General features: G+C 53.7%; 5 protein-coding genes across 5 annotated transcripts; 2 read left to right on the top strand and 3 right to left on the bottom strand.

Moving 5' to 3' along the window:
• Nucleotides 1-328: 328 nt before the first annotated feature.
• BBK36DRAFT_1165034 (hypothetical protein) lies at nucleotides 329-2,869 on the top strand (the record flags this gene model as incomplete). The annotated part of the gene is made up of 1 exon (XM_024894727.1): nucleotides 329-2,869. The coding sequence occupies one exon, from the start codon at nucleotides 329-331 to the stop codon at nucleotides 2,867-2,869; it is 2,541 nt and encodes an 846-aa protein (XP_024753827.1).
• Nucleotides 2,870-4,557: 1,688 nt separating this feature from the next.
• Nucleotides 4,558-5,794, top strand: BBK36DRAFT_1165033 (hypothetical protein; the record flags this gene model as incomplete). The annotated part of the gene is made up of 3 exons (XM_024894726.1): nucleotides 4,558-4,973; nucleotides 5,041-5,389; nucleotides 5,459-5,794. 3 exons carry the CDS (start codon nucleotides 4,558-4,560, stop codon nucleotides 5,792-5,794), a joined length of 1,101 nt encoding a protein of 366 aa, XP_024753826.1.
• A 2,094-nt stretch (nucleotides 5,795-7,888) lies between these two features.
• On the bottom strand, nucleotides 7,889-9,127 carry BBK36DRAFT_63106 (hypothetical protein; the record flags this gene model as incomplete). The annotated part of the gene is made up of 3 exons (XM_024898396.1): nucleotides 7,889-7,942; nucleotides 8,030-8,501; nucleotides 8,604-9,127. 3 exons carry the CDS (start codon nucleotides 9,125-9,127, stop codon nucleotides 7,889-7,891), a joined length of 1,050 nt encoding a protein of 349 aa, XP_024753825.1.
• Nucleotides 9,128-10,104: 977 nt separating this feature from the next.
• On the bottom strand, nucleotides 10,105-11,199 carry BBK36DRAFT_1165031 (hypothetical protein; the record flags this gene model as incomplete). The annotated part of the gene is made up of 2 exons (XM_024894725.1): nucleotides 10,105-10,591; nucleotides 10,667-11,199. The coding sequence occupies 2 exons, from the start codon at nucleotides 11,197-11,199 to the stop codon at nucleotides 10,105-10,107; spliced, it is 1,020 nt and encodes a 339-aa protein (XP_024753824.1).
• A 691-nt stretch (nucleotides 11,200-11,890) lies between these two features.
• On the bottom strand, nucleotides 11,891-12,293 carry BBK36DRAFT_1107525 (hydrophobin-2; the record flags this gene model as incomplete). Its single annotated transcript, XM_024889264.1, has 3 exons — nucleotides 11,891-11,935; nucleotides 12,007-12,092; nucleotides 12,164-12,293. The coding sequence occupies 3 exons, from the start codon at nucleotides 12,291-12,293 to the stop codon at nucleotides 11,891-11,893; spliced, it is 261 nt and encodes an 86-aa protein (XP_024753823.1).
• Nucleotides 12,294-12,993: the final 700 nt, after the last annotated feature.

Genomic DNA, 12,993 nt, shown 5'->3' with positions numbered 1-12,993 from the left:
CAGCTCCTCTGCTCGCCGTTTACCGATCATACCAAGCCACCACGGGCTTGGCTTGGATAGCCTCAAAGTATCCTCGCGGAGGGCTTCCTCCTCTTTGTTTACGCTTCTTTGCCTTTACTTAAATACCGGCCACTCCCTTCTGCCCATCGACTGCTCCTCTCTCTCTTCTTCTTCTTCTTCTTCATCTCGCTCGCTTCTTACGTATTCTCAGCTTCTACCAGCACGTCAACCCACACCATCTGCCTGAAAGCTCGCCCTCTGCTTCGCATTGGTATTTCTACGTCAAACAACAAGCGTCTGAATCACTACACATCTCGTATTGTTCATCATGTCCCGCCAAGCTGGTCTCTGGGAATTGGAGGTGAGGGGAGAGAGCTCCACCTCGCAGTTCAAGTCAGGAACGGCAAACCACTCTTCTCTCTGGGATTATCCGGCCGCTCCTCCTACCTCCGGAACCGCTCAGTACGATCTAGGTTCCACTGCCAATGAGAATCACCACACAATCGATCAAACCTCCATGAGTGGCATTGGCAGCAGCACATTGTATAGCGCTGCTCCCGACCCTGCCAATGGCAATGGCGATGTCAAAGGCAAAGGCAAAGCCCCTGTCATCGAGCATGGCACGTCTCTGCTGAATTCGGGCGGCCTGCCTCCCTTGGAGCCCACAATGGCACCGTTTCACTCCTCTGGCCACTCGGATCACTTCTCTTTCCCCGGACACCACCACAGTATCTTGCTCAAGACGCTCGCGCACTGCGTCCCGCCACAGGACCCCAGCTTGATGAGTCCCTTTGCACCTGGGCATTACTCATATGGCCCTCCCTCTGGTGGGCAGCCTCGCCGGCAATTGCCATCAATCTTCGGACGTCAGAGTCCCGGTCACGACGGCCCAAAGTGCGGTTGCGCCATCTGCTCCAGTGGCCCGCAAGCCATGTGCTTCCAGCAGCAGTTGGCTCAACAGCAGGCTTCGATTAACGCAGCCTGGGATGAAGAACGCGCCCGCCTCGAAGCGTGTCGGGGCCGGGTAGAACTCCTGGTTCGACAAGAGGGCAGGATCATACTGGACCACCATCGCCAAGAGTGGGACGAGGAAAGGGGCAAACTGCAGTCCGAGATCGCCGCCCTACGTAGGACCATCAAGGAACTCGAGGACGGCCACTTGCAGCTTTGCGATGACCACAGCGAGCTCTGGGTCGAGAACGTGAAGCTTGAACAGGACAATTCTAGGCTTCAAGAGGAAAATTCAAGGCTCAAGGATGCCTTGTCCAAGGCCAGAGATGTCTCTGACCAAGCTCAAGGTGGTGGTGGTGGTGGTGGTGGTGTTGAGGGAATTACAGTCCATCACCACGACGTTCAGCCTGCCGTCCATCATCACGACGTTCAGCCTACCGTCCATTACCACGACGTTCTGCCAATCCATCACGTCAACGTTCAGCCTGCCGTCCATCACGACAATGTTCAGCCTACCATCCATCACCACGACGTTCAGCCTACCTTCACCAACCCTTTTGAGCACGCCGCCAGCCCACAAGGTGATAGACCTAGGGGGTACCACGGCGGTCGGGGCTTTCGCGCGTCATGGACCGCTGGGACTGGCTCGACCTCCTGGTCTGCCTCCGGTGGCGGCCGTTTGAGGTCGTCGTGGCCTGTCCAGGCACCGACACGCGCCACATCCCGCAGTCCGCCGCCTGCGGGCATCCTGGCGCCTCAGGATCCAGGGCGTATAGCATTGCCATCCAAAAGATGGAGAGTACCCATGGCTCTTCAACCTGAGCCGCTGTATGCAAACTCGCCCTCGCCAATGCCCCGCTCCCTTTCGGCCTCACCCGCTCCGTTCTCTCCGGCCACACCAATACCCCGTTCTCGTTCGGACTCACCCGCTCCGTTCTCTCTGGCCACACCAGTACCCCGTTCCCGTTCGGGCTCACCCGTGTCGTACCATCCGGTCTCCCCAAAGATTCCTTTCCGGAAGTCGCCCTCTTACTGTCCGGCCTCACCAAGCCAGTATCGTCCCCGTTCGAAATCGCCCTCTTGGCGTCCGGCCTCACCAATTATGGTCTCAGGCTCGAGCTTGGACATCCCCGAGAGAAGCCCCAAGAGAAGCCCCAAGCGGCGGCGTTCCGTCGTGGATGTCAACGAGGTCGAGGCGGGACTTGACGGAATACCTCTCAGGGCAAACACTGTCCGAAGAGCTACCTTTGCGCACAATACCCCAGGGGGTGCCCCTCCGCTCAAGAGGCAGCGAAGCTTGTCCCAGGAGTACTGCATCGTCGACAACCCGTTCGGCAATGATGATGAAGAGGGAGACGGAGAGAGGGACAAAGAGGAGGTGCAACGACTCAAGATGCACGCCGGGCACACTCCTCCACGGTCACCCCCTATGCGCCACAGCCAGGGCAGCCCAACCCCGATTGCCCCCTCTTCCCCGCCGGAGCCCAAGTCGGTCATCATCGGTGAAACTGAGATGGCGGAGGATTCGGGCGACGTGGCGCTTACAGGCCCCCTGATGATTCAGAACGATCCTGCTGAGGATGAAAGTTTCCTGGCCGCTTTAAACGAGAAACTCGGGCCGATCAGCCAGGGAGTTGATGCCCTCCCCAGGGCGGTGCAGCCTCCAATTGCGATGCCAGTACCAGTGTCGGCTGTGCAAGGCGAGCGCATTGTTCGCTGGGTGGAGCCGTGGTATCCCCCGATTCCCGAGGGCAAGAAGCTCTCAAACCTCCAATCGAAAGATGGAGAAAGTGACAATACACCACACGCCAATGAGGACGATGATGGCAGCGACGAGGCGACTACAGTCGCGGAGCCTGAAGTCCCCATCAAGTTCAGGTCCACGAGCAACTTTGGGGCGCCCTTTGGGAGGATGTAGAGCACTATCCGAGGGAAGCGGCAGAGCAGCACAGGCCAGCGGTGTCTCGTTCAGCGTGGTTTGGGTTGGATTGAATTGTGATTATGGCTTGTTCTCTGCTTTCTGTGGTCAGCGTTTGATTTGAGGCTTATGTCCATGAATTGGACCTTATTGTTTGAATACACGGTTGGATATGGGGCTTGGGCTACAATGAGAATCATTAGCTGGGCGTGAAGGGATTATCCTGTACCTTGTAGCACTTATAAACATGCTTATACCATCTTCCTGTCTCTCTACGTGATTGAATCAACTTGTGTTGATCCTGCACAATGCAACGTTCAAGATACATATGGATAGAGTGCCTTGAGTGTATGGAAAGAGCGCGCAATACAAATTGATTGAATGCTTTTCATTGACTGGCCGACAAGATTGGGTCCCGCTACTCCGCAGAGTCTTATCAAGCTTGACCAGATGCTCGTGAGCCGTGTCTTGTTGTTCTTGGCCAGCTGTCTGAGATGGACAAGCAGGGAGACGAGGCATGTTTCTGCGCGGAGAGCGAGAGTCTGAAGTGCGGAGGAGCGACAGTGATTGGTGGCTGATGCTCGTTTACGGAGTACATTTTGCACATTTCGAGTACCTTAGTAGTAATACTAAAGCGTGGGAGATGTGTATAAACCTTTATCACTTCAAAATCATAAGTGATACGTCGAATATGCATGTGTTTCTGACGTGTGTTGTCGTACCGATTTTTCTTTTTCTCTTTCCCCTCCTCTCTCTCTTTTCTTTTGTGAACCCTCTGTAATACGGCTCTCCCTTGTCTTCCTAGGCCATACTCGTACCTTATCGTGAGGAATCAGCACTTGACCGTCTGCTAATGCATGCTGGGCCGGGCCGGCGTTGTTCCCGCAGTGGCAGATTAGGTTGGAGTACACGCGTATTGCAGGATGTAGGTACAGGCAGGTACGCTCACAGCAGCTGTGCTTGCCAGTTTCTAGGATCGACGGGTCCTGCGTCACAATTACACGCCATCGTCATGGAAGTTCGGAGCATAATTGCGGTGTTATGTCATGAACTGCTGCTGTCGATCCCGCTGCTTGTAGTATGTATGTACTCCCGGATCTCAGCGAGCCCGTTCCTTGGGCTTACAGTAGCGCTGGGGCGGCTCCATGCTTAAAGCTGCCTAACCAGGGCGCAGTTTACGGTTACAGTTGCAGTGGATAAAGAGTGATCGGCTCTACCAGATGCACGGTCAAAGCGGCCCAGACGGCTGGTACCGGTACCTGGACCTGGACCTGGCTGGACCAGGTTGTACCTGACCAGGCGGTCTGTACATCCTGCATGTACCGACCTCTTTCCTCCATGTCATTCTCCAGCTCGGGTCGGTTGTTCTTTGCTTTTTCCTGTCTCTTGAGACAATGCAATACGACTAACTTCCAGGCACATCTGAATCGTTGGGTCACGTTTTTGCCGCCTTCCGTTCTTTCTTTTTACCTCTCTCATCTTTTGTCGTTTGCCTGTCGTCTCGAAATCCCCTCGCTCGCGCTCTCTCTCTCTCTTTCTTCTCACTACATCTACCTTACAGAACAAGACTGAACACCACATACTCGATACAATCTCATTCTCAGCGAAGTAATCTCAAGCTGCCTGTCATGGGTATACAAGCAATATCTGCTCAGCCCTACACGGCCGACATCACGAGAACCTCTTCAATGGCCTCTTCATCCTCTCTCTCACTAACATCGTCACTTTCTTCACTGCCCTGTTCTTCTTCCACGACCTCGACTCCAGTATCTTCGTCCTCTGCCTCACCCTCAGCTTCAGACTCCTCACATCAGGCTGCCCTCTCTCTCTACGGAATCGCCCGCCGTTACTGCAGAGAAGAAATCCTCGTGACCCCCCTTCGATGGACCGGCCGCCACCTTGAGCTCCTGCAGTGCTCCTTTGACAAACCACTTCCCGAGCCCATAACAGTCGCCACATACTCGGTGACAGAAGCAGACTATTCCGAAGAGCGCAGTGGCACGCCTCACTTGGAAGACTTTTTCCGCTACTACTACAAGGCTCAGTTCAGGGAACAGGGAATCCGGCTGCTTCTCACCAGGGACGGATGCCCCCTGGTTGCTTAGTTCGTCCTCTCCTTGCCTCTTCTTCGCCACTCATTAACTCGCTAACCACTACTGTCCTCCCACCAGTGATTCCGTCAGGCTTTACTTCAACGGCTGTGTGGCCAAGAGGATGGAGTGTGTAAGTCTCTGCCTTCGGGGCGACGATCAGGAGACGCTTGAGTATAGACGACCCATCGCCGGCTTCATTGACCGCAGCCACATTGAGCTCCTGAGAAAGGAGACGATAGGCTATCGATCCCGGCATTACAATCCGCCCATCTTGCGCCTCTACAACAAGAAGTGGAGGAAAATCAGCCCGCCTGAGCCATTGTATGACCCATACATTGTCGCACTCCTCATTGGCGTCGCACAGCAGCGGAGGAGGCATTTTCGGGAAATCGACTCAAACGAAGAGGCCGTCAAGGGCATGGTCTTTGTACGTTGCTCAACCCATATTCTACTGCACTCTTTCGTGTGACTGACGCAGGCAAACACACAGTCTCAGGTCTTGTCCACATACTACTCCAAGGGCAAAAGCGAAGTGAAAGGCGAGGAGGCCTACATGGGCTGGATGTACCTCTACCAGGCCAATATTCCCTCATCGCTACTCAACATGTTCGACGACCCCAATGCTCCTCCGTCAGCGCCGCCGTCAGTCTTGGTTCAGATCATTAAGATATCCTACGCCCCTTTGGCTACCTTGCGTGCTCGGCTGCTGGAGCTTTTGTTACCCGAATCTCTCGCAACAACGATTCATTACGGTTCGTCTCCAGGACGGAAACGAAAATACGATGGTCAGGGCACTGGTCAACCGTCTTTACGGGAAGCCCCCTCGGGATGAAGTTCCATCTCCTCTCAGCTATCACGAGTAACCGGCTGGATGCGGCCGTGACCTGAGCAACCGCCAACCGGTAACCACAGTGGCTTAGGCAACTATCAAGCCAGGCCATTATCTTCAGTCGCCAAGGATGTCTACTACGAGGCCAGTTCCAAAACACGCAGCTTCTTCGTATGCGATCCTGTCTTCATTTCCATCTCTAGAGATATTTTTGTACTCAGAAAGAGTAGCCGAGGTAATTTGGCCATATCCGAAGTACTGGAGCCCCATAGAAGCCATTTTGATGGTTCACGAGACCCGCGTTCGTACCTCATTTGACGTTTTACCCCGTCAATGAATAGAGAGGATCGGCCTATGAGCCAAGCAGCCTGACAGAGCCGTAGCTCATACGCCTCTACCTACCAATAATACCAATCCTTTTTCCACCGGGATTGATATGCCCAAGTTGGAGAGCTAGACCGGGGGCACCTATGCAGGGAGGGCACTTGTGACCCCGGGCCAACTGCCACCAGCTTGACAAAGATGCATGCAAGGAGGGGGCGAAACAGGAAAAAGAAATTTGGAGAAAAAAAGAAAAGAAGAGAAAAGAAGAGAATTCGAGAGAAAACGACAGTGACAAGGAAAAGCGAATCCTACCGGCAAGTTAGCAGGAAGTACTCCAAGCCCACTCCCAGCATTGTCCCATGGTATCAGTGATTGGTGTCTCGCAAGCCGCATAGTCACATCTGACCCGCGCCATCACTGACGTCCACTCCAACGGGAATGGCGTCCTTTGGATATCATTTTGCGAGTAACACCGGTGGTGTCTCAGGCGCTCCCTTGGGCAAGTAGCCCTGCGAACCAATCACCTGGTTGAGCCATAGTTGGGGGAAAAGCACGGCTTGGAGGCGGCCCATGACGGCACCCGGAGAAGGTCGTCTGCCCTAAGGCCAAGACGAGGCGTCAACTCGGGATGAGTACGAAATGGCACGGACTATCAACCAGCTCTGACACACGGCTACTGCTAGCTGCATGAACCCGGGGGAGATGTCCGCTCACATTTCCATGAACAGAGATCGCAGGCCAAGCGGGAGATCTTGCATCTCTTGCATCTCTCGCATCTCCCTCCACGTATTGATTGATTCGGGCAGATACACCATCAGAGGAAGAAGGACCTTTGGCTGCCCTCATGGAGTACAAAATGCGATATCAAACCTTGACCGATTCACAGATGCCAGTCTCCATCTACTATCGAGCCATCCATCATGTCTTACCTGGTCAAAGCTGTCTAATATCACCTCGGCGATGTCCTTGCATGTACAGAGTACAATGAGCCCAATGGCGCGGTGAATCTCGATGACCCCCTGCAGGGCTGAAGCCAAGAGGCGGGTGGGCAGCAAGGGCATCGGGCGCTTGAGCTGATCGGGCTATTTGGTACCCCGAGCATACGGAGCCCTCGACAGGCGTCTCCAATTTACGGGTTAGAAAGCCATGAATTGTGCAAGACTGGCGGCTCCTTGACACAGTACCACTACTTACCTCGAGATAATGCTGCTGCCACGTCTGAGATTGCTCACATTAACGCCGACACCACCCCAGTTTCTGTCTTGTCCGGTCTGAGAAAGAGGGCTGTCCGCTGGTAGCCGAGTCAACCAGCAAGACAGAAGACGCGGGATGTAAAACCTGTATACTGATCAAGTCACATTTCACTAGGAAGGATCTACAATGCACAGCAAGGGACAAAGGGAGTTGATTCATTCAACAGATGAGTGAGGGGTCTTTATCTTTTTGGCTTCTCCAGTGAAACATGAAAAAGGTTCCCCAGCAGTTCTATTATTCTTTGCTACCCTGAATTGAACGAAATAACACCTGGATCTGAACAGAATGGGCCATTTGACTCCTGGGCAGTGATGCCCTTAACGCCTACCGCAGACGCATGAAAACCAAGAAACAAAAGCGAAGCTACAGAACTGATTTGATATGATTGGAATACAGTACAAACGTGGGGCGTTATCAAGTGGGCTTGAGCATGGAGCAGTTGTGGAAGAGCATTGTGGGAGTCCATTGTGGCCATTCTTCCCTCCTTATTCTTGAGATTATTCTGCTCATGTTGCAACTTTAGACTCCCATGGTGAAATCGTGCTCGATGCCCGGGGTGACGCTGGCCATGAACTGCGAAATCAGTCAGTAATCAGTCTCTGAAGACCAGGAAAAGAATGTTCACAAGCAAAAATGAACCGCTGAACAGACAATACGCACCTTGAGAAAGACGACCAAATACTGGTCTACTCGGATGGCAACCTCTTGGTCGTCCACCTCGTTCTCCTGCACCTCCTCCCACTCGTCCTTGTCGGCGGCCTCGTGAGCGCCCTTGACGTCGAGGTTGCCCAGCTCCTCGGCCAGGCCCTCGACGTCTTTACCGTCCGCGGACTGCCTCTTGCTCGCCTTGAGCTTCTCCCTGCGGAGGCGCAGTGCGGCGTCGGCGCGGTCCAACAGCGACTTCATGACGGGCGCGTGCTTGCACGGGTGCACGCTGGCCATGCGGACGCGGCTGGAGAAGAAGGGGAATTCCTCGAGCGTGACCGTCTTGTCCTTGTAATCGCCAACAATGTCCTCCATCATCTTCATCGGAGGGAGAGGGTGGCCGTTGGCTTGGTAGCCGGAGAGGTAGAGGCGCGGCGTTCGGTAGTAGGGCGTGTACATGATGTAGAGGTTGTAGGTTCGTCGAGCTCTGGATTTTATGAGTATAGAGGTCAGCAACAGGCCATGGAGTGTGTCTTGTCGTTGCTATTTGAAGCAACAAAGCAAGACGAGAAATCTCGAATATACTCACGTGTTACCAGGCTCGATGCGAAGCACGGCATCGTCCTCCTCCTCGTCCTCCATATCCGGAATGTCATCGTCTAGCCCGTACAAGTCGTCGTCGCCCACGTTGCCCGAGTCGTCGACGGTCTTAACCTCGCGCGCCTTGAGCGGCTGGGAGCTCGCCAGCCCGCCGGTGCGCAGCCAGCCGTCGTCATCGGCTGAGTCGGCAGCCGCCTTGTCCTTGAAGTCGTCGCCCTCGTGGATGATGGACTCCTCGTGGGCGGCGTCGCCGGCGAAGTCGTCGTTGAGGCGGCGGTGGCAGGGCACGTTGCGGGTGACGAGGAACTGCTTGCCGGGCGGCAGGTAGCTGGCGCGCAGGGACTCGGAGTCGGCGTCGCTCCAGGACCAGGTCGGGAACTTGTAGACGAGGTAGTCGCCCGCGGCGACGAACTCCTCGGGGGTGATTTGGCCGGTGGTGCGGAAGGTGGAGGTGTGCGTGACGGGGGTGTAGCGGTCCCGGAGGGTGTTGACTGTTGAGTAGAGGTAGTTCATGGTGGCGGTGGTGATGATGTCGTCTGGGAGGTATTGAGAAGGGATACGACGACTTTCGGTGAGGTTTCGGATGGAAGTGTCGAAGAAGAAGTGGATGCAACTAGGCTAGAGAAGACGCAAGCCGAAGTGTATCAAAGGTTCGCGGCTCGAGATACGGAGAGCGAGTTGTTGTAAGATGACGGAGGAAGAGGCGAGCAAACGGGCGACCTAGGAGGGTGGTTGAAAGTCAACCGCTATGTCGCCAGGCAGTACTAGGTAGCCAAAAGAGCGGGCATGTGACACCGTCGGAGTCAAGAGAAATGGTTCGAAGAGCTGCGGAACGGTGGATGACTCGAACCTTGACCGTGATCTGTTTTGGTTGAAACAAAATGCTTTGTGTATGTCCAAGTGACACTTCTAGGTATACAAGTCAACGAGGCAGCCAAAGGGGAAATACTGTACATGCACACAGGTTGAGGGGCTTTGAGTTCCGGCTTGGGATGCGATCACATGGCGTGGCTGATGAATGAATGAATGGCAAGACCCCGTGCTTGGTTTAGCGGGCTACCTAGTACTAAGGTACCTCTAATCTTATCGGTGACAGCATCGGGGATTTGAGGAGCTCGATGACGTGAAGGCCCGCGGTTTGTCATCCATACAGTGTCGGGAGCTTAGTACTGGATTACCTAGAGCAGATACAGTAGGTTGAAGGTGCTACTACCGTATTTGTTGCTGATATTAATGAATTATTTTGAAAAAGATACCAGATTAATCCTTAAAGAGGAATATCTATTGACTCTGAAGAAATGACCAAGGCATGGTGATGGTCGTATATTTGTCAGAAGCATTGTTTGTATTTTCGTGGGCGTTTGTCGTAGGACTTAATACATGTCAATGGTACGACTATGCTGTGTCCATGAGCAAAAATACCAGGTATCCAGCATGCCATGTCTAAGGTATATCCCATACTTGATGCAACATGATCTTGTCCCATTACATCAGTCTTCTTGCTCCTCTTCCTCTTCATCACTGACTTCCTCGCCCCTCTCTATCGCTTCCCGTCTCCTCTTGGCCGCCCTCTCCCTCTTCTTCTCAAGCAGCTTCTTCAGTCTCGTTGCCGAATTAAACACACCGTTCGTGCCCGTGCCACACGCTGCACATGTCGGATCCCTCTTATACCGCTGCAGAGCGCACGGCAAGCAAAAGTAGTGCCCGCATCTTGTCACAATCGGCTCCTTGTACGATTCCTTGCAGATGATGCAGGCAAACGGTATGTTTTCGAGAATTGCCTCTTCGTCGTCGTCGTCGTTCTCCTCTTTCGTCTTGTTTCGGTTCGCGCTGGCTACCACCGTTCCCCCCAGGTTCTTCTTGCCCTTGGTGACCTTTTCCCACTCTTGATCCAGCTGCCAGCCTGCCTTGAGGTCTTCTCGCGCATGAAGGTATTTGCAATTATCCCCGAAACCACAGTAGCCGGTAATGCGATAACTAGAAAGCCATGATGAGTCAGTATTTGATCGGGATGAACAGATTCAGGGCGGGTTCAAGGCTATGTCGACTCACTCTTTGCACGTGTCGGGGGCGTAATCCGTTATCGTGACGGTGCGGATGTTTGTAGGTGCCTTGATGGGGCCAACCGTCTTTCGAGGAGCATCCGGGTTCGTCTGGATAAACGACGTCTGGTTCGCCAAGCCCTTGTATGTGCCGTCGGGTTGTGCGTCTTTGGATGCTCTTGTCGAACCAAGGAGGCTCTTGGCCGAGAGCGCGTCCTTTGCGTTCTCGTCGTACCAGTTGCTATGCTTGGTCGCGTCGTTGCTATCGGCAATCGGCACGCTTCTGTTGGCCGTGAAGGCGGCCGAATCGCCATCGTCCCGGCTGGTGGGCGCGGCTCCCCTCGCGGCGGCGGTGACGACGGCCGTCTTCTTCCGCCTCTTGACCCTCTGCCCAGCCTCGTCTTCCGAGGATGAAAAGTCGCTGTCGCTGTCGCTTGCGGCCGGGGGAGGCGTCGCCGGTCGTTTGCGCAGGTTCGCCTTGCCCTTTGCGCCTCGCTTTTTGAAGAGGGCGACGGGCGCGCTGCCGGCCTCGGTGTCTGCCATTGCTTGTCTCTTGGTCTCTGTCTGGAAAGAAGTGATAATAGGTTTGAAGCAAATGCAGACTGAAAGGAGATAGTTCTGACTGGAAGTTTGCAGAGATTCTGAGTTGAAATTAAAAAAGCAAGTCGGCAGCTGGATTAGCTTGTAGTAGATGAAAGACTGGCATAAGGTAATCAAGATCCGTCACAGGCCTCGAAATTGACAGAGGGTCGTGGAGAAGTGGGTCAGTTTGTCATTCAAGAGCTGACCAATTCGGCAGTCAAGTGGCGAAATCAGGTACAGATCCGATCCGACAATGTACGAGGTCTCAGAATTGACACCCCCTAAGCACCGAATAGAATCGTAGATTCCAAATCCAAGCTCTACATCGTGTAATAGGCCTGAGAGTATAAACTCCTCTTATCTGTAATGAAGATACTACAATATCATCGGTCTCGTTGCCCGAAGTTACATCACGGTTATCGGTGCTAAGCAAGCTCCAACTGATCAGTTATGTATTAGCTCCATCTCTACATACGCCCATGTCCTGCTCGCAAATATACAACCATTACACATTCCTCCCATGGGCGAACCCAGCCTCAATCCCTCTCTACCATCCCATTTGCGAGCCCCTTATACCATACATGCTATCTACTATGTCCCAAGAAGCCACGGACGGGATTCGAGACGAATGTCCGAGAACAGAGCGGCTGCTCTACAGGGTGCCGACGGGCTTCTGGCACAGAACAGCCTGGCCGGCCTTGTTATAGAGAAGTTAGCATTTCCACTCTCTCTGCATATTGTCTAGACCATAGATCGCGCAAAACTTACAACGGGGACAGCGCAGCAGGCGGGCTCGGCGCCTTTGGTGGCACAGTGGGCCTGGAAGAGAATGCCGGTGTCGACGGGGGCAGTAGCTATCAAGCAATTGTTTCAGTTCAACTTGGTTCTTACCATGTCGAGAGGCGAGAAATGGAGAAAAACTTACGCGTCGAGCAGTCAAGGCCTACAGCTTCGAGGAGAACGGAAGAACAGCAGAGCGGGTTAGAGAACACGCCTTCAGGGCAGACAGCGGCGAGGGCGCTGGTGGCGAAGAGAGCGACGGCGAAGAACTGCATCTTGAAGGTTGGTGGTGGTGGTTGGTATTCAACGAAAGAGTTTGTTGGGAGAGAAGTAGAGCGAATGTGATGATTGTTTGTAGAAGAGGATGCTGATGAGGATGAGAAGAGGTTCTGAAGGCGGGAATCAAGGTCGACTTTATACCTCTTTCCTCCTCATCCTTCAACTCTCGCAGACTGTTTTCACCATCCCTTCCATCGCTTTGGTCCATCATCTTTTACCGGTTTCTGGACCTGCTCAGCCGTGTGTATGTAGGGAGAGGGCACATCGCAATCTCGTTCAGGCTGCACAGTGAAAGGGATAGGTAGGGAGGCTCGATGACAGGGCCGTGGTGTCTTGGATAGTTTTACTAGGCAGGAATACGCCAAAGTAACGTGGCCATGATGGGAGGGCTATGAGAGGATTCATTTCATGCACAGATCATTGATGGCGGTTATGAGAGGTTGACAACGGTCAACGGACGTCGTGTAAGTCGACTGGACAGGTGTACTTTCTGACAGAATTGCCTCAACCAAACTTGTCGGATCACTGTGATGAAGATGAGACGCTTCACTAATCAAAATAGCCGGTAAGGCTCTACGCTGTCTAGAATAAGGCAGACTGCAAAGTACATCCTCACAGATGGCCGAGATCTGGACGCGACATCTCAGCTGCAATGGTCGAGCTCTACCAGGTCTGCGGCGCCCACTGTCTCTCTCC

This window comes from Trichoderma citrinoviride, assembly GCF_003025115.1.
Source record: "Trichoderma citrinoviride strain TUCIM 6016 unplaced genomic scaffold BBK36scaffold_1, whole genome shotgun sequence".
Classification (NCBI taxonomy): domain Eukaryota; kingdom Fungi; phylum Ascomycota; class Sordariomycetes; order Hypocreales; family Hypocreaceae; genus Trichoderma; species Trichoderma citrinoviride.
The sequence above is the reverse complement of the archived record's forward strand: the minus strand, read 5'-3'. Positions and strand labels throughout refer to the sequence as shown.